The following is a 20,413-nucleotide window of genomic DNA, read 5'->3' as shown; positions in this document are numbered from 1 at the left end:
TTGGTCCGAGGCTTGCGATGTCCTGGCTATGGTAAACATTTTAAACACCCAAAAGAGTCACGTGACTACACAGAAAAAAAGAACTTACAACGAGGATTGGAGGGAAACTAAAGAAGGATCATATTATTTAGGTATATTGATCTTCCGATATTAAACTGTTGACAGAACTTTATCAGTATTCAATAACCTTTATTACTTAGGCAGATGCCGATTTATTTTTCAATAATCGTAAGAAAATATATTTGTAGTTTATGTCGTCAATTATGCTGTAGATTTTGTTAAATTTTAACATAGCAAATCACACTTGGTTCATCTTCATGCATGTGATAGGATAGAAAAAATACAATGTTCAGTAAGCCTATCCTGTAAAATCTGTGTAAAATTGTGATATCCCAAACACTTTCTGTGGTTGTGATACCGTATATGTTTGGAATATGTACTCAATATGTTTATTTTTACTTGCACCATGCTTCCTACCTGAATCAGTGCGGAATAAACATTGTTATTATATATATCAAAAACTATTTGTCTGTCAGAAAGCTTCAAACCATATAGTAATATTCTGCAATCCTGTTTACTACACTAATTTTTGGGGTGATATATAAAGAATACATGGTCATGATCAGTGTCTTAAAATATAAGCTGTATTTTGGCGAGGGTAAAGAAACACTAAAAGTCATTGCAAAAAAATGCACAGGTGAAATTTCAATTTTAACACAGTTATCGTAGCAACCAAGGACATGGATTATGTACCTACCAACCATAACTCTCGCTTTTTGTCAGGTATGCCTTTTCTGGAGGAAATGCTTCAATCTGCTACTGTTTACAATTATATACCACTAATATAATTTTAGGCATGGCCTATGTGAGAGCGCAGCAATCCCGGTGCCCATGGAATTCGAGAAACAAGCACACATAATCTAGTGTACTAGAATAGTAAATCCCACATTACAAAATGAATATATTGCCAACTATACACTGGTTTGTAATAAAGTATATATCAACAAGAATTATGATTTAGATAACTTACTACAAAAATCGTAGAATAAGTCTTAAAATAGACTGATTAAGCGATGACAAGGTGACGGGACAGCAGATCTCGCAGATGAGCAGCAGACGACAACAACAAAATTCGGAAGTCCTCTTTATTTTATGTGCTATATTTGGTAAACTTGTATGCAACTCGAACGGATCGGAGCTGCACTCGTAAAACACAGGAAATACTTTCGTTGAAAATTATACCGCTACGTTTTGAATATAAAAAATTAAGAACTTGTTCGTGATAAATTTTATTAACAAATTCTAACTAGTGTGAAGTCAAACATTTGCATATTTTTAAAATCTTGATATTTTGTAATCTCCCGAGAATGTGACTTTGAATACAGTCTTGCGCAACACTGGATCTTGTCGTGACTTCCTGTTTCCGGTTACTGAGAAAGTTTTTGAACTCTAAGTATATTGGGGGAAAAGGGGAGGGTTTCCGGGACATCTCTACCATTAAGTTTGCTACGCGAACGGGCTTTGCCCGTTCGAGCTGCGCTCTCTATAATAGTGAAATCAGGACTTCTCCCCGACCTGAAAAGTGGCGAGCCAATACCAATTCGTCAATTTGATTAAAATCGTCTGTTCATGATCATGGCTCCATTGACTTCGCACTACACCTGCTTTTAATCAGATTGCTAATTCTTATACCACATGTACACGTGTAGGTAGGTCTAGACTCACAAATATGGAATATTATATATCTTATATAAGGTTAAGTGGAAATTTGTTTTATATTTTAATGATGTCGTCTTTGTATTGTATGGAAAAGTTTTTCTAAATCTATTGAAATTTTATTTCTAGATGCTGCATAATGTCAGGAATAGCTTTAGCTCGTTTATCTGAAGAAAGAAAAGCTTGGCGAAAAGATCACCCATTTGTAAGTTCAAATGAGACATGAAAATTATGGTGATGGTCTGGTTATATATTTAGGTCAACCAAAATTGTGACTTGTATGGTCATCAGCCCCCAGGGGCCTGAGGGGCATTTGGTTTGAGGGCTGCTGTGGAGGTTAACACTTATTTCCTGGAATCAATAATATTTCATAATAATGATACTTTCAACAATATTAACAATGCAAAAAACCTAATTGAAACGTTGTCTATTTTACCTATAAGAATTACAATAGTTTTTGTTAAAATATCTGTTTACATGTATTGCAATATAGTTTCCAGTTGGTAAGCTCGCCCTCTAATTCTAGCATGAGGTATAATGATATACAATGGGAGGCGAGCTTTGTTCCAACAACAATATTCTTGTTTGCTTGGCTGTCTGACAAGAATCAATGAATGATTTTTATTTAAAATTGTTTTCCTCTTGTTTTATATTGATTAACAGGGATTTGTGGCCAGACCAACAAAAAATCCTGATGGAACACTAAATCTCTTGAACTGGGAATGTGCAATACCAGGGAAAAGAGCGGTAATAGTATTTCGTTAAATGTCTTTAATTCATTCTTAAAAGTATAAATACTGAGTCATCAGTAATATTATTAATTTTTTTTGCAAGTTCAAACGTGAAATACAATGCAATAAGACCATTAGTTTGGTTTAAAAGATAACTTCAAGGATGAAAACTTGATAAATGTGCTAAAAAAATGAATCATCTTTTATCAATTGATCAAATATATAGAACACTATAATAATAACAAAAGACTTCCTTTACGGCTTTAGGGTCAATGACACTTGTACTTTGATTCACAAGACTATTCTTCCAAATGGTTGACATTATCAATGTACAATATTTGCAACAAAATTTCTAGGTCAAGGTCAGTTAATCTTTCAAAAAGGAAATTTTTTTGATCTCATTGAACCTATCAAATAGAAAAATGAAATCAACAAAGCCAGCATAGATCACAACTGAACTTAACAGTCTTTATAGTCCAACTTCTGAAAAAGATAAAAGAATCATTAAGCACCTAGCATGATTACATATTTTTTAAAAGCTACATTAATATCATGCATGGTGGTTAATTATTATTTGTATACTTTATTAGCATTAGCATTTATTAGCATAAATAATGGACGCAGGCTTGTAGCCTCTATATCCATATCAATATCAATACATAGTATAATATAAATATTTCCTATGTAATTAATGGCTTTATATTAGTTCCTGTACATTCATGAATAATAACGTTTGTTTTTCCAATGATCATCTAACATTATTTCAAATTTTATGACAGAATCAGCATCGACAACAATTTGTGGCAAGCTATTCCATAAATCAATAACTCGGTAACTGAAAAAATGTTTCCTCCCATCTAGACGACATCACTTTTTGAATATTTTCTTATCGTGACCTCTGGTTCTACTCATCTTGTCCATTTGGAAAAAGTTTTGAGTTATTCTACTATCGTATATGTTATTTACTATCTTAAAAACGTTAATCATATCTCCTCTGGTCCTACGGTGCTGTAGCGTCGGGAGATTTAACCGTTGTAGCCGTTCCGGGTACGATATATTTTTAAATCCAGGGATCAGTTTTGTTGCCCTTCTCTGCACATTTTCAATGAGTTCTATATCTTTTACTTTTGATGGGTTCCAAACACTTGCAGCATACTCAAGGTGGGGTCTAACTAGAGCTTTAAATAGCATTTTGAACATGAGTTCATCCAGATACACAAATGATCTTCTTATCAGTCCAACTATACTGTTAGCTTTATTGACAATTAACTGTATGTGCGTTTTGAAGTTTAAATCCTCATCTATGGTGACACCAATGTCCTTTTCGTTCTTGACATGTTCCAGTTGGATTCTTTCTCCTCCCGATCCTTCCATATAGTATTTTCGTTTTTGAGTTGTTTTAAGCGAAAGAACTTTACATTTATTAGGGTGGAATTTCAGTAGCCATTCGTCGGACCAATTTTGAAGATTATCCAAATCGTTCTGGAGTATTTTAACATCCTCGCTATTGCGTATTTGTCTGTATAATTTGGTATCATCAGCAAAGAGCGGCGATTGGGACACTGGTATTTCTGGTAGATCGTAGATATATACAACAAATAATACTGGGCCCAATACACTTCCCTGGAGGATACCACTCATTACCGGGTCCGATTTAGAGGATTCTCCGTTGACTATTACTCGCTGGCATCTATTTCTTAAGAAAGTCTTTTATCCAATTAACAACCTGAAGGCCAACACCATATCCTGACAATTTCCTCAATAAACGTTGGTGTGGCACTTTATCAAATGCCTTCATGAAATCCATGTATATAACATCATACTTGAACATATATCTGGTTATATTGATGAAAACATTCAAATTCTCCCCGAACCAGAGACCTTCAACCAAAAATAAACCAGCTCAAATTGTTTACGCAAATCGTTCTATGCAGTTAGCAACTTTTGTGTCACATGAATTAATTATTTGTTGTTATATATTTTAGACTGGCTGGGAAACTGGTCTATTTAAGTTAAGGATGTTGTTCAAAGAGGATTATCCAAGTTCTCCACCAAAGTGTAAGTAACCTGCAGTTATTTTCCTTTCTACAAGGAGCATTTCTACTTCTTGTTTAGTAAATCTTAAAGCCTTTCAATAGAATAGGAGGAGGTTTACTATAGTCAGTAAATGATACTTTTGAGAAGTTTTTGATTAATTTCAGAACAAAATGGGTAAAAGGACCCCACTTATATTTTCATGAACTCAATACAAACTACAGTAAACAGAGAGATAGCCCTGTTGATAAAATACCCAGCACAAACCTCTCAATTGTATGCTTGAAATAATAATGGTTTGATGGTGTGAGCCTTTTTATCCTGATCTTGAAGGAGTTGAGAAGTGGATCCAATGAAGTCATTAATAAAGTCCAACATAAAACCAATAAAATTTTCCTTGTGCAAGATCATTTTTCTTGTCTTTTTCAAATAATATAGAAAACAATTCTGAATAGTTACGATACAAATACACTGTATTGTCGAAAAATAATAAGTATCCCTAAAAGGGGAATTAAAAACCAGTTCTTACAAAGTGTTACTCGCACAAAATATCCTATAGCTTTTGAGCTACTTTTTTCCTTCATGGATATGTCCAGTACTCTCCTGCATCTTATTAGTATATGTATCCCCTCCATATTGCAGTCAAAATATTTAATACAATTGCTCCAGCTTTTAAGCTTCCAAGCTAATACAAAGCCTTAGAAACATTTGTAAGAATCAATGAAATAATTATAAACCAGTGGATAATAGCTGCAGATATTTACAAATATATATTTTCAATGCATGCAAAGATGACAGCTCACATGAGCAGTTGAATGATCAGTATTAAGTTTTTGCCTTAAGCTACCGCTTCAAACTGCAAGATATGTGTATTAATTAATGAAATAGTGTTTAAACTGAACAATGTACATCATTATTCATTACCCAGATGCTTATTTCTGTAGCAAAATTGGCAAATTATGTTTGTTTGATGGTATACATTGATAGGTTCAGCTGTGACAGCTCACATGAGCAGTTGAATGATCAGTATTAAGTTTTTGCCTTAAGCTACCGCTTCAAACTGCAAGATATGTGTATTAATTAATGAAATAGTGTTTAAACTGAACAATGTACATCATTATTCATTACCCAGATGCTTATTTCTTTAGCAAAATTGGCAAATTATGTTTGTTTGATGGTATACATTGATAGGTTCAGCTGTGGACATTTTGTATGGAATTTGAATTTATGTTTCAATAACTTATGATATATATGACTGCAGGTAAATTTGAGCCACCATTATTCCATCCCAATGTATACCCATCAGGAACAGTGTGTCTATCATTACTGGATGAGGAGAAAGACTGGAGACCTGCTGTCACAATAAGACAGGTGAGAGTGTGATAGTACTGTTCATCTGCACTCTGTACATGTGTGTTCAATTTCACAAAATCGCAATGACTGACATCTTGGATTTCTACAGTTGAAGTTGTGAAATCTCAATGACCGATATCTTGGATTTTGACAGTTGAAGTTTGTTAATGTTTTATTAGGTCACCTGAGACAAAGTCTCAAGTGACCTATTCGAATCGCCTTTTGTGCATCGTCCGTCCGTAAACAATTTACATTTTCAACTTCTTCTCCAAAACCACTGGACCAAATTCAATGGAATTTGACAGGGAGCATCTATGGCTAAAGGTCAACAAAAATTGTGAATTATATGGTCCCCAACCCCCAGGGGCCTGAGGGGCGGGGCCAAAAAGGGTCAAATTGACTAAAATTTTGAAAATCTTCTTCTCTACCCACTGATATATTGGTATATTCAGTATGAAGTAGTAGATACAGGCTTCACATTTGTTAAAACAAAAATTTATGAATTTTAAATTTCCGGATTTTCTGAAAGTGTGTTTACACAGGAAATTTAGTTTTGCCTACAGCGAAAAATGGAAGCCCACAGAAAAGGTGAGATAGCGGAAAAACTTAATTTACAACATATGTCAAAACAAGATTAAGTCTGTCATTGGGATAGAGATATTTAATTTTAAATAGGTTTCAGAGAAAAAATTGTATAGAGAATTGTGTCATTTTGGGTCAAATATTATAATATTTTGCAATTTTTGAGCATTTTCTAAGCTGTTACCGTGGTATTCACAGCTCTAAAAATCACAGAAAATATCAGTTAACTTATCCTTCAGAGCTGTATTAAAATTGCAAATGTTGTACAGATTACAAATATATATACTTTAGAGGTTATATGTAGGGTTAACTGGCAATGTTTACATATCTAAAACATGTGCCATATTTTTCAGAATTGGGCAATTTTACTGTACACAGCTACCTAACTATAGTTTATATAGGGAAATCACATTTTGACTATTATTTGTTTGATTTCTATTGGAATTCATTCAAACTTGGTTTATATTATCAGCATAGGATGACAGTTTGATGGTATGCACATTTTGGCCCTGATTGACCCCCAGGGGCTGATGGGTGGGGCTAAAAACGGTCAAAGTGACTGAAATTTCAAAAATCTTCTTCTCTACTCTGAGATAAGGTGGAATCAAATACTCTTCATAGATGGAAGGGTCTTAAGGTAGTTTACCAAAATTGTGAGTTTCATGACCCTGATGTCTCACGTTTGCCCCTGGGGAAGGGGTAAACTTTACTATAGTTTATATAGGGAAGTCACATGTTTCATTGATTTTGTTGGATTTGTATTGGAATTCATTCTAATTTAGTTTACATTATCAGCATGGGATGACATTTTGATGGTATGTACACGTGGCCCTGATTGACCCCCAGGGGCTGATGGCAGTGCCAAAAAGGGTCAAATTGACTGAAATTTCAAAAATCTTCTTCTCAAGACCCAAATAAGGTAGAATCATATACTCTTCATAGATAGAAGGGTCTTAAGATGCTTTACCAAAATTGTGAATGTCATGACCCTGGGGTTTCACGTTTGTCCCCTGGGGAGGGGGTAAACTTTACTATAGTTTATATAGGGAAATCACATTTTTGACTATCATTTGTTTGATTTCTATTGGAAATAATTTCTAATTTGGATAACATTACCAGCATGGGATGACAGTTTGGCACACATTGGCCTTGACTGACCCCCAGGGACTGATGGATGGGACCAAAAAGGGTCAATTTAAGAAATATTTCAAATCTCAGGTGACCGTTAAGGCCCATGGGCCTCTTGTTTATGTATTGAGAAGCACTGTAAGAATGTTTCTCAAACTTTTAAGTTTAGGTTCCCTTCATTGGCTAAGTTTAGGTTCCCTTCATGGCTATTTGTGCATATTTCATTCAAGACTGATCTCAAAAACCAAATGGTTAATAGGAAGGCATCTTGGATTTTGAAGTTTGTTACTGCTCTTTCTTGAATATATAGGTTTCCCAAATAGATGTGCATTAGTTTTAAAACAGAGTGAAAAACAAAATGACACATCCCTAGTTGTGCATGTTCAATTTTGGGTCTGATGTTAATAGGAAAAAGGAAAGATAAAAGAAATAACATATATAAGGTTGGATGACAAGATTCTATTGGTTACAAGCCCTATTCACATAAAAAAATTACCTTCTTTTAGTATTGCAGAATAAGTTTTCTTAATTGGATTCCTTGCAATTGCCCATTACTAAATTTCACTGGATTCAATATAACCTTGTGATGGGGCAGGGGTCGACATTAACTTTTTTCTGCACTTGTCCCTTCGGACAAGTGATAAGATAAATTCACTTGTCCGAATGAAATAATCACTTGTCCTACATGTGTTTCTACTTTCCATCTGTTATGTGTAAACAGCGAGATGATTTATTATAAAGTAGAGGTAAGCACTGCAAGCCATAATTTCGACTCATAATAATTACTAACAACAATAAAACAGCAAGAAAGCATTATTACAAGTTATTTAAGTTTTACTAAACCATCCTTTTTTTACCTAAAAGCAGATGAATGAAGTAGTTTAAAATAATAAACTTTCATGAAGAACTGTTCGACTAAACTATAAACAAACTTACTACTGTAAAAACATTAAAACATGTCACCGTTTTCTAGAGCACGGTAGTCTGCTTCATCTGTAGCCTCCTTAATTATATCAAAACTGATTCATTTTTATTACGATTCCAGCAGACGGTATCTGTCGTAGTATCAATGCTCTCACATGTACAGCATTCACATGCGTTTCAAACATACTAGTGATACTGATTACATGTTTTCAAAAGCCCTCGGAAGTCTACCATCATTTCTATGTAGTTCCGAATGAAGCTTTAATAAGCATGCAACTCACTTCTGTTCGATGGTTAACACAATTTAAAGGAGTTTTTACTCATTTTACAGTGAGTATTGAATCAGTTTTGACTTCAGAATATAACATCAATAAAACACAATGACAGATTTGTTACTTGTCCCGTCGGACAAGTACTTTAATGATTTCACTTGTCCGACATCAATTTCGTCTGGTACCGGACAAGCGTTAATGTCGACCCCTGTGGGGGATTGCACATTTCTTTCAGCCATAACTAATAATCCTTGTTATGTTCACAGATTCTGCTTGGAATTCAAGAACTTTTAAATGAACCTAATATCAAAGACCCTGCTCAGGCTGAAGCCTACACAGTTTACTGGTAAAGTTTTATACTATTTGATAGAGATTGAAAGTAACAACATCCAATGGTATGAACAGTCTTAGAGGTAGAATGATACACTAATTAAGTGTTTACTGTTTCAAGCTCAAGAATGTTACATCTATTATATAACTTTACAAAATAAATAAATCGTACTTATAATTGGTTTTCATTTTGTTTTAAAGTAGCTGTAACAGTACTAGTGGAATAATAGGGAAATGATAATGAATGAGGTTGGTAGTGAGATTTCACTAAAAAGTTTATTACAAAGCATGTTAGAAGATATTAAAATCATTAAATATATTTAGTTACTCTTACTGAGCTTACTTAATAAAATAATTTGTTGTAATTTATTTAAGATTTAAAAACCTTCTATTTGTTTTTACAGCCAAAACAGAACAGAATATGACAAACGCATCCGAGAACAGGCAATGAAATTCAAGGACCCGTCATTGTGAATCATGGAAACATTGCCAAGATATTGGTTCTTTATTTATGGACTTTTCAATTAACGATTACATGCTGAAATTCTATGTTTGTAACTGTGTTGGTTATTGTAAACATTTTCTGTAGTTGTACATGAAAATATCTCCTGCCAAAGGGTTGTTCTGTCACTCAATACATTACACAGTACATTAGATCATAAATGTTAAATGCTGATACAGCATTGTTCACACAGATTATATGACATTGTACAATGATTATGTGTACTATACCTACCTGAAATGTCTTCTGAATCCAATCTTTATATTGACGTCCATCAGAGTGATTGTAAAAGTGGGTTGGATTGAGACAAAGACGAATCTATTTGTATTCTTGTCTAAAAAAATTGAAGGTATAAAGAAAAGAGGTCAATAAGATTGGGTTTTGATATGATAACCTCAATGTTTGTGTCTAACTTTTTTCTGTAATAAGCATTTCAAAGAGATAATTTTGACGTAAAATACATTAGGTATCTAAACTAACCTTGGCCATTTTCGTTTATTGCAGTACAGATAGTTGGACTGGTAGGACCAGAGTTGTTCATTTGTGAAATAAGGATGGACCTGGTGAATTATTGTGCAAAAAGCAGGCAACATATATAGGTATCATAGAGGTTTCCAAGCGATAACTCATGATCCCTTCGACCGATCAACCTCAAAATTCATGCAGATCTTCTTTACCAAAAGTGCTTGCTTGGGATTGCTTTTCAGGTTGAAAGTTACTTTTACTAAAAATAGAAAATTAGTTCCCATGTGATAACTCAAGTTTCTCTGGGCCCATCAAACTAATTTTTCTTGCAGTTTTCCTTGCCACAAATGCTAGCATGGGTTGTTTTTTACTGGTCCAAAGGTTGAAGGTCAAGGTAACTGTTACTATAAATAGAAAACCTGTTTCCATGCATTAACTCTCATAATCACCCAATTTTCTGTGCAGACGATACATTCAACATATGTCTGAAATATTAAATTTAAAAACAGACGATCAGTCTGCATAAACGAACAGGCCCTTAAATTTTGATGTCTATTTAATCCCTCATTGATATGGGGTATTGGGAGGAAATGGGTGGTTTACACGGCGTTTCCTTGTTTAAAGGTTTTAATCAATTACAAAGTAGATGGAAGCATGGTAGGAAATCTCAAAATCTTGTTAACATGACTAGTAAAATATTTATTTGAACTGTAGACTTCGAATCAGATATAACATTTTTACAGATTTTTTTTTTTTTGCAGTAGATGTTTTATGTTTTGTTTTGTAAATGTGTCCATGGTATCTAGTTGATCTGTGATTTACATGTTTGTAACTAAAAACATTGTGTATTGGTATATTTGAATCCATCATATGTCTTGCAGTTGTACAAGAAACCAGTATCAGCATGTATCAGGAATGTCACAGTTAAATCTCTTTGACAAAGCTGTTATTGGCTACACAGTATTCACATACATGTAGCAGTATTCAAAACTATTGGACATTATTAAAATGTGTTTTCTTCTCTCTAGATTAAACATTGGTTCTACACATGCTTCTGATTTTCAATTGAGAAGTGAATAATAATTTCTATACATAAGTAAAAACATAGGACGTTGCTCCAATGTATATGTATTTAATGGGATAGTTGCACATTTGTGTATTTCAGACATGTGAATGAAACATAGGGAAGATGAAATATAACTTCAATACTGTTGAACATTTTATATGTTAAGCATTTGGCTATAGATAGTCTGTGCATTCTCTTTAGGAACTGCACACCAGAGTCAGAAAGAGACAGGATTTAAAGGATGGTAGTTTTGATAGGATTGGACATTCTTTTTTTCAGATCAGTTTTCATTTGATCTGTAAAAGAACAAAAAGCACTTTTGTTAATAAAATCATACCATTTTAGAAATTCTTATGCCTCATCTTTTCTCCTTTAGCACACCATCATTGCTTTAAATACAGTATATGTCCATGGTCCCTAGTTTGCAAACAATTCTTGCTTTTATTTTTGTCTACATAGTAAAGTAGGGGTGTATACGGTAGTAAATTGTTTGTCTGCACTTCAATGAACAAGTCTGTCCGTTACATTATACCTGGAATCCAACTAAACTTAAGTACCATTCCTCAACAATAATATAAAATGTATATTGCAGCCATCTCGTACAGGAAAAATGAATTGTCATTGGTAGGTTCTGTACAACCAGGCATCAATGGATATGTAATATGAATATCATAGGTTGGTTTTTGTTGATCTCTAGTGGTACATGTACATGCAAAATAGCTGAAGTTTGTTATTCCTATTTTTCAGAAGTTTTTTTACTTACCCTGGTGTCTTCAAGGAAACGAGTTGATTCCTCTTGGGACATGTTCGTTTATGCAGACAAAACAATTCATTAAGTCTCTGATGACCTATTGTGATCGCCTTTTGTTCGGTGCCATGCATCGTAAACAATTTACATTTTCAACTTCTTCCCCAAAAGTGCTGGCCCAAATTCAATGAAATTTGACAGGAAGCCAAATGTCTAATTAAATTATATGGTATATGGTCCCCACCCTCGGGGGGGGGGGGGGGGCCAAAAAGGGTCAAATTAACTAACAATTCAAAAATCTTCTTCTCAACTTCCAGATGTGGTAGAATCAAATACTCTTCACAGATAGAAAGATCTTCGGTGCTTTACCAATATTGTGAATTTCATGATCCATGGGTCTCTCGTTTCTCTTTGGGAAGGGATAAAATTTTCTAAGAAAAATTATAGGAAAAATCACATTTTAGACTGTCATTTGTTTTATTTCATTTCCAGGGGCTGATGGGCAGTGCCAAAAAAGGGTCAAATTAGCTTGAATTAAAAAAAACATCCAAATAAGGTAGAATCAAATACTCTTTTTAAATGAAAGGGTCTTAAGGTACTTTACCAAAACTGTGAATTTCATAACCCTGGTGTCTCATGTTTGTCCCTTTGGAGGAGGAACCCTTTACTGTAGTTTATATAGGGAAATCACATTTCAGACTATCATTTGTGTCAATATATATATTTCTATTGGAATTAGTAGTTTTGGAAGGCAGTTTGCTGGTATGCAATTATTAGCGGGGTCAAACAAATTAACAGAAATATTTCAAAAGTCGGATGACTGTTGAGGCCCATGGGCCTCTTGTTAATTGTAACATTTAGTGCGGCACAATTTGGTTTAGTATATACAATATATCGGGACAAACTTGGTCGACCCAGCACCTCAGAAGAGTCTGAACTGTAAGACAAAACCTGTCGGGTCTGGAAACATAATAAACATTATTTCCAGTCGCCCACAGCCAGCCATTAATTAGGAGTGAAGCTGTACCCAACCAGTCGCTTCAATCATTCAAATCTGGTCCAACTGCTTGTACTCTGATAAATGAAAACAGTCTTGGTCGTTTAGTTGTTGCACTGGACCATTTTTAGACTCGTCAGTAAAACAGTATGACCCAACAGGAAGACATCTTTAATGTACACAAATGAAATCAATATTTACACCTGTCTATAATGTGTACAAGGTGTTCACATACCCAGTGTGACATGGAGGTTTGTTGGAATGCTTTAGGGGAATAATTTTTTTTTGTGAATTTTGGAGTTTGCTTAAAACTTACCATACTGAAAAAGCATGACAGGTGAGACATATGGTAATATTTATTGTAGTTTTGTTATTTCAAAAGGTTAATTAACAAGTAACTATGGTCAATTGGTCCTGAAAGTGGTCTTTGCTATACTATGTCTTCTGTCCATTTATCAATTTCTTCAAATGACTTCTAATTACAAACCACTGAATTGGAATGTCAACATAATTGGAAGCATCCCTAGGTGATGACGATTCAAAATTGTACAAATAGTGGGGCAGCCAACTGACAAATTGGAGCCAGTTTGTTTTAAAACGGTTAGTGTGGGTCAAAGGGGATGGGACCAAATAGGGAAATTTTGCTTTTCTATTTTAATTCTTTCACAGGGGCATTAGATTTACATGTATCCATTAAATATGGTATGTGGGCCAAACTAGTTTCTCCACCACAATATAGTTGTCTCAAAAAAAAAGCTGCTCACAAGTTATCAGACCATTATATGCCAGCCATCATCTCCAACTCCCCAAGAGCATAAAGCCAGAGCTGCCAACACAATGGAGGAATTAATTTTGTTCAAGGATACAGCATTGTACCTGTGCCAGCTTTGTACTTTGAACCCATTTAATATCGGGTATTACAGGTCAGGATGAATATGGAAGTGGATTTTTCAAAGGAAATCTCTGCATAATGCTTGACCTATTGAAATGGTTCTAGACATTGGTAAGACACTGCATGGCCAGATGACCTCTTCCTATTAATATTTTTTTGCTTGAAAATTTGGCAGATATGTTGGCAGCAAGAGCAAGTGCCTAAATTTTTCAACAAGATAAATAAATGGGAAAACATTCACAATTGATCATTTTATTAAATAAATGGGAATGATTATCTTGCACTGCTCAAATAAATGAGCAAAAATATTTGGAACTTTGTTCCAATACTTGAACAAAGTCATACCTCAAATATAACTACATCCACTGTAATTAATGCTAAATGGACATGATTTTAAGGTTGATAATTTTATCACAAATTGACCAAATATTGCTCAATAAGATAATACTTCCCTCCGATTAAATGCATGCATGAAACATGCATGAAATTGGAAGTAATTTATATAAAAATAAATACTTGTATTATTTTGCAACAAATATACCCAGAACAGCCCAAATGATTTGGTGTATCTTCATAAATACACCACGCACATACACATTTCTTGCATACAAAGCTTGCTCATATTCAAAATAAAAATGCAAATACATGCATGACTATAAGCTTAAATTCCAACAATTCCTTTCATTTACTTTCACACAGTTGCTGTATTTGGCATAAATATTTAAAATGCATGTTCAATCTTGCTTACATATAAACATTCATACAAATCAACTTCTGACATAATTTTCATAAAAGTTTTAAATTGCTGAATTGAAAAATAGTTTATCTCCATAAACTGGACAACTTTTCGGCAATCATACCTTACTATAAGATATGTCAAAATATAAAACTTGATAACTAAAAAGTTTTTCCCATGGTTGCTGCCATACGATACATTAAATTAAAATCAACACATTGTACTGTCATAAAATTAAAGATTCACTGTCCATTCCTCAACTGTAAATAAATTTGAACAAGTGACGAGTATTTGAATTCTTGTCTATAGCAATATTCAACATCACAGTATGTCGTACCGGTCACTAGGTACAAACTCAATATTGGAATTCTAGGAACAATTTTTGTCCAATATTTAAATATTTCACTTTTAGAGTGTTCAACTGTACCAGACTCCAACTATATGTATTTGGAATAGTGTTTGTCTTTGGCTCAGGAATGTACATCATAGCTCATCCACCACAGACAAAACTCAACTTCCTATCACAATTCATAGTGGTGCTTCTGCAACTTTGATAGGTATATCTTTCAACTTTCTTTATCCATCAAGTCATTTGAGGGTGTTTTTTCTGCATTCCTTGAAATTTCACATGAAACAAGACCATGTTTTCATGAATGGTGAGCACTTGTCAAGTTCACAGCTAGAGACACACCATAACGTCAGTATCGTAGAAACTCTAGTAACATAGACTTCATTGTTTTCAGCAAAGAAACACTTTAATTAACAGCCAATACATACAGTAGGTAGGTTCCTTTACTTTAAAACTGACTGAATACTCAGTTGAACAGACCAGTTTATTCCACAACTTTACATGTTCCCAACAGATATTCTTTCTTTGGTTATAGCTTCAAGTTCAAGACTAAAATTTACACTGCAATATATTCCTTCAATTGGCTAGTGAATGATAAATCAGCTGTTTCAAATTCTTGTAAAAAGAAGTGAACACAAATGGTACAACTTGTTTATCGAACAGATATTCTGGCTGAGATCCTAGGAATGAATAAATGCAGTCTAGTAGAATATGGAGATCTTTATCCTTTCAGTCCAAACCTGCGAGAGACCTGAAGTGAAAAAATCATATGGTTTAATAGAGAGTTTGAAATTAATATCTCTTTTTTTTAATATATAAATAAAGTTTCTTGTTTGTAAAAATGTTAACAATTTAATTTGATAAAATTTTTTTCAAACAAGAAACTTACAATACATCAGAATTTTTAAGAATAGAAATTTAACATAAACAAGAAATTCATGTAATTTTTTAATTATCACACACCAGCTTTATTTTGTGGGTTAATATTGATGAATTTTAGTCATCAGGACTTACCCCATCATAAACTGTCCAGGCTAGAGCAGCCATTAGACTTCTCCGAAGGGTCCTTGGAACAATGCCCCTCATAAACCCATGCACACCATATTTCTGCAAAAAGAACATCATGCTTTTTGAAATGTTATTTAACTATTTCTTTTTCCAAGATTTGATAAAAACCCAAATCTGACATGAGACTATTCGTTTTTGTAAATGCATAAATTAGGATCACAATTAGTGTCATAAATGTTGTTTTACTGAAACCAATTCATCTATTTAACCGTTTTGTGATTTTCATATTGGCCAAAATATAGAATTTTCTAATTCTCATTTAGATTGGTTTATAAACTGACCTTTGAAATAAATTCAGTCGAGGTATTCGGATAGAAGTGTCTTACCTCAAACACATATCTAGATGTTTCAAATACTTTGGCATGTTTTTTAGGGTCTAGTTGCATAAGGGTTTTGACAACATCAGCAGGTTGCGTAACGAGGGAAGCCAACATTCCTGCATTCAATCCACATATGAAATGAAGAGCAGGGCGCTTGGACTCATCAGCAGTATCTGCAAACACAAAATGAGAACATATATCACAAACTGACCCAAGTAAACAAAATTCGAAGTCAACCTTGTTTTGGTACTGCAGTGTATCATGCACTGTAACTAGAACTGCAGGTAAAAACAAACAGAATAGAAGTCCAGACGGTTTTATCCCGAGTGGTGAATTTTATTTCAAATTTAGATGAAGTTCCATCTAAAAAGCAATAGTTTAAATAAGAAGTCAACATTAATACATAATTCATGCATACATCAACATTTTATAGAAAAAAACAATGACCAATCTTCAATAATTTCAGTTTTATAAACCACCATGAAAACCTGTTTACCTGGGCCTGGTCTCAACCTTTCTTTTCAAAGACCTGTGTTACTTTTATTACTTGCTTTATATTACCATGTAACCTATAACAACATGCTGGATTTGGTAAAAATTACAGGAGAGAGGTGTTACTTTTATTTGCATTCCTTGTATCATTGTATCTAAAATAACCTTTACACAATTTACCTGTGTGACCTTCACATGTGCACATCGTGTGGTTGTTGCTAAAAACAACCTTTGTTTACCTCTTGTTCTTGGTAGAGTTATGATGGACAGGACATATCTATAATAATGATACACAAAAAAAATCTCTGTTAGTTCTGGTGTTGAAGTGTCACTCCCGATTTCTGTACAAATTTTTGTTTAATTCTTAGGCCAAACAAGAATTTTTATGTTTCAGAAACTCGTAATTCAATGTTTTTATGGACAAAAATGGTACAAGATAAACGGGATTAAAAAATATTCAGTTTGTTTTTCACGATTTGGATTACATTGTTGACAAGAAACCTGAAACATTACAATCATTGATTGGCCCAATATTTTCAAAATGTTAGCCCTCCTTTCATGAAACTTCAATCATTTTTGAGAATATTCTTAAAATAAGATCTTAAAAAATTTATATTAGAAAAAAATAACTTATTTAAATGTAAATGAACACCAAAGGAAAAATTCTAAACATTCTGAAAATGACTGAAGTTTCAAACAACTGGAAGGATATGTATTAACCTGAAATGATGAAAAATCTTAAAGTTGTTCAATAACTAGTCTTACCACTAATTACTATAGTAAAAATTCCAATGATACTTACGGTCATTCACAATCTGTTTGAAGTAGGTGTAGAACATCAGGTACAACCCAGAGAATGGAACATCTCTCATCAATGTTGGAGAGAGACCAGAGATCAAGGCTGTTAATACAAACAAATCTTATAAGGACTCGTTATAAATGTACATATGTTTTAAGCACGATAAAATCTCAAAATTTATTATGTTAATAAAGAAGTCAGAAGGAGTGTATATATTTCTTCAAAACTTATATTTAACCACTTACCACGACAGCCTTCTGTTCTGTAGGTCAAAACCAACGCTTTGGTCACACCATTACCGTAGTTGAAAAGTCCACTCTGAAACCCAAAGTCTGTATTGAAATTAATTTGCTACTTAAATCGGGATTTAACTTTTCAATCTATAATAGGTCAAAGACACACAATTTAAATATTTGACGGCAGCAAATTTAATCAGATTGTAGTATATACCTCGTATCTAGTTTTGAGCACAGTAAATGGGATGACTACAATGCCAGACATTCGCTCTGGCACACATTCCTGTCATCGCAGACTCCAGCAAAGAAGGCTTCTCCGATCTAAAATTAGATACATATGTTGAGTATATTTAATACATCTTAAGTATACTATACTTTATATTCATGTTTCATGAATCAATAACTTAGAAATATTACAATACATAAGCTTCCTTTCAGATATAGATCTAGGTTTTTTAATTGTTTTTTTTTTAAATCTTTTAACACTGCAGGAAAAGGCTTGCATGAAAACAAAACTCACCCATATTTACTTCTGATGTAATGAATAGATGAGAAGTAGACTCCTATACCAGGAACTGCCCTTGAAAATGACTGAAAATAAAGCAATATGCAAATATGAACATGGAAATTGGTAATGCAATGGCAGTAAAATGTTATTTTATGACAGACCCACATGTTTTCCTTCAACTTAGGAAATTTGGTAATCATACAAGTTTTCAACAAAAGGATATTAGCCTTAAAAGTTAAAATCATCAATCTACCTCCACTTTTAAAGTTGTTAATGTTACGAAACTTACGGGCATCAATCCTTTCCACAGCCCAAGGAGTTTATCTTGGCGGACAACAGCATGTGCCACTGTCACCATTCCCGGAGATCTGTAATGCAGGACAATAAAATAAATTAATTTTCTCAGATATATTCCATTAACTTTTGTTTCCTCTTACACGTTTTAATTATGGTGTTTTTTTCCGACATGAATATTGCAATTTTCTTATCTTTTTTTTTTAAATTATGCATGCTTTTTGTCAATATTGTATTATCCTAATATAAACACACTTATTTACCCAAAAGTAACTGAAGTCTGAATACGAGTTTTCACGAGGTCCAACGGTTGAAACAGCAAAGTAGAGCAGGACCCACTTACCGTTCCGGCAAGGAACGATTTCAGAATTGGTGACTGTATAAAGGAGACAAAGATATGTTAACCTTGGCTTATGAATAATTCATTTTGCAGATTTCATCATCTTCATCACATTGACGTCATCAACATGTTCACCTCAACTGCATGTCACAATTACTATATATTTATTTGACCAATCTATGGATAAAGTAAGCAAATTTAAAACGTACATGATATGATACTTTGAATTATGAAAGGCTTGTAACACAACAGAATGATTTCACCCACATAACTTTTTTACACAGCACATTGATTGAGCACGTTACAGTATACTTACAACTTCCATTGTGATTGAAGAGATGGATTGTCTACTTGATTGCGTCGTTGAAATTCTTCCTTAGGATTCCAGAAAATCCTGGGGTAACCAGTATTACCCCTTGGCTTTTGTCAAAACATGATACAAGATGAGGAAAGCTGAAGATCAATGATGACGAAATGTTTACAAAATATAACGCTTCCGGTCGACAAGGTGCACTTTTAGTAAGCGCTCAAACTAAACAAGTTATCTTACAGATCTTATTATATCAACAGTAAAATAGATTGTGGTTAATCTGTCGTTCCTCCTGACACTTTATACCAGTCCTAAACTCTGCTGTTCTGTCCCTGGTCGTAGTGTCGATATTGTTGTTTGGCTAAAGCTAACTTAATAGCATGATGGTATCCTTCCGCGGAAACGTGTTTGGCATGTGGCCAAATGTTGAAATGCGTCTTATCATAAAATAAATCATTTCACCTTTATGACTTATCTGCTGTGGATTTAAACATAGTTTTCGTAAATATCATAACGGCACTTCAAAAATTAATGTGTTCTTAATTTCTTCAGAAGTTATATCAAGGACTATTTTCTGCAGAGGACTCCTCGATTTCAAGGTAAGGTGAACCAATGTGCCACAGAGAACCAGATCTAACCGGTGCTGATCAACCTAAACTCGAACTGGCTAGAGCTGGACAGAATAATTTTAATGTGTCAATACACACTTCGTTGTTAAATATTTTGTTTTGTTTTTTTTTATCAAAAAAAAATTGGAATGTATTTTATAGCATAATACAAATATCTTATAGTTCATGTTCCAATTTTGATGAATAATAAACTAAGTTATTTTACTTAGAAAATATTTGAGAACGGTTGTGATTGACGGTATACAATTCATGTCATCAACATATCAAGCTAACAGTGACATTTTGTTTTCATGATAAAACTGACCGATTTACGGTGTTTCCACATACCATACCAGTATCGTTCATGGGATATTTGGCCTACATTCTTGATATCATGAATAACTTATAAAAAGTGTTCAACTTATATTTATTTAATATAAGATTTAGATCTAATTGATGCATTATTTAAAGCATTTATTTAGGCACAAGTGATAACAACTTAGTCCCAATATTCACATATCTATAGAAGACTGTAATTAAACATTGAAAACTTGCATATTTTTTACAATAGAACTGTCCAAAATCTGTTGTTGGATTTATAATAAAAGTTTGG

The 20,413-nt window shown here is 33.6% G+C and overlaps 2 protein-coding genes across 2 annotated transcripts; one reads left to right on the top strand and one right to left on the bottom strand.

The window, feature by feature from the left end:
- Nucleotides 1–22: 22 nt before the first annotated feature.
- Nucleotides 23–11,447, top strand: LOC117329954 (SUMO-conjugating enzyme UBC9-B). Its single transcript, XM_033888189.1, has 7 exons — nucleotides 23–131; nucleotides 1,846–1,921; nucleotides 2,380–2,463; nucleotides 4,433–4,505; nucleotides 5,743–5,852; nucleotides 9,007–9,086; nucleotides 9,475–11,447. Exons 2-7 carry the CDS (start codon nucleotides 1,856–1,858, stop codon nucleotides 9,542–9,544), a joined length of 483 nt encoding a protein of 160 aa, XP_033744080.1. The 5' UTR covers nucleotides 23–131; nucleotides 1,846–1,855; the 3' UTR covers nucleotides 9,545–11,447.
- Nucleotides 11,448–13,976: 2,529 nt separating this feature from the next.
- Nucleotides 13,977–19,585, bottom strand: LOC117329945 (mitochondrial glycine transporter B-like). The gene is given in 11 exon segments (XM_033888178.1): nucleotides 13,977–15,576; nucleotides 15,840–15,932; nucleotides 16,220–16,386; nucleotides 17,508–17,606; nucleotides 17,750–17,822; nucleotides 17,955–18,002; nucleotides 18,004–18,061; nucleotides 18,261–18,331; nucleotides 18,538–18,616; nucleotides 18,806–18,918; nucleotides 19,199–19,585. Coding segments are annotated over 11 exon segments (840 nt in total). The 5' UTR covers nucleotides 19,208–19,585; the 3' UTR covers nucleotides 13,977–15,546.
- Nucleotides 19,586–20,413: the final 828 nt, after the last annotated feature.

The sequence above is a fragment of the Pecten maximus genome, chromosome 1 (genome assembly GCF_902652985.1).
Source record: "Pecten maximus chromosome 1, xPecMax1.1, whole genome shotgun sequence".
NCBI lineage: Eukaryota > Metazoa > Mollusca > Bivalvia > Pectinida > Pectinidae > Pecten > Pecten maximus.
The sequence above is the reverse complement of the archived record's forward strand: the minus strand, read 5'-3'. Positions and strand labels throughout refer to the sequence as shown.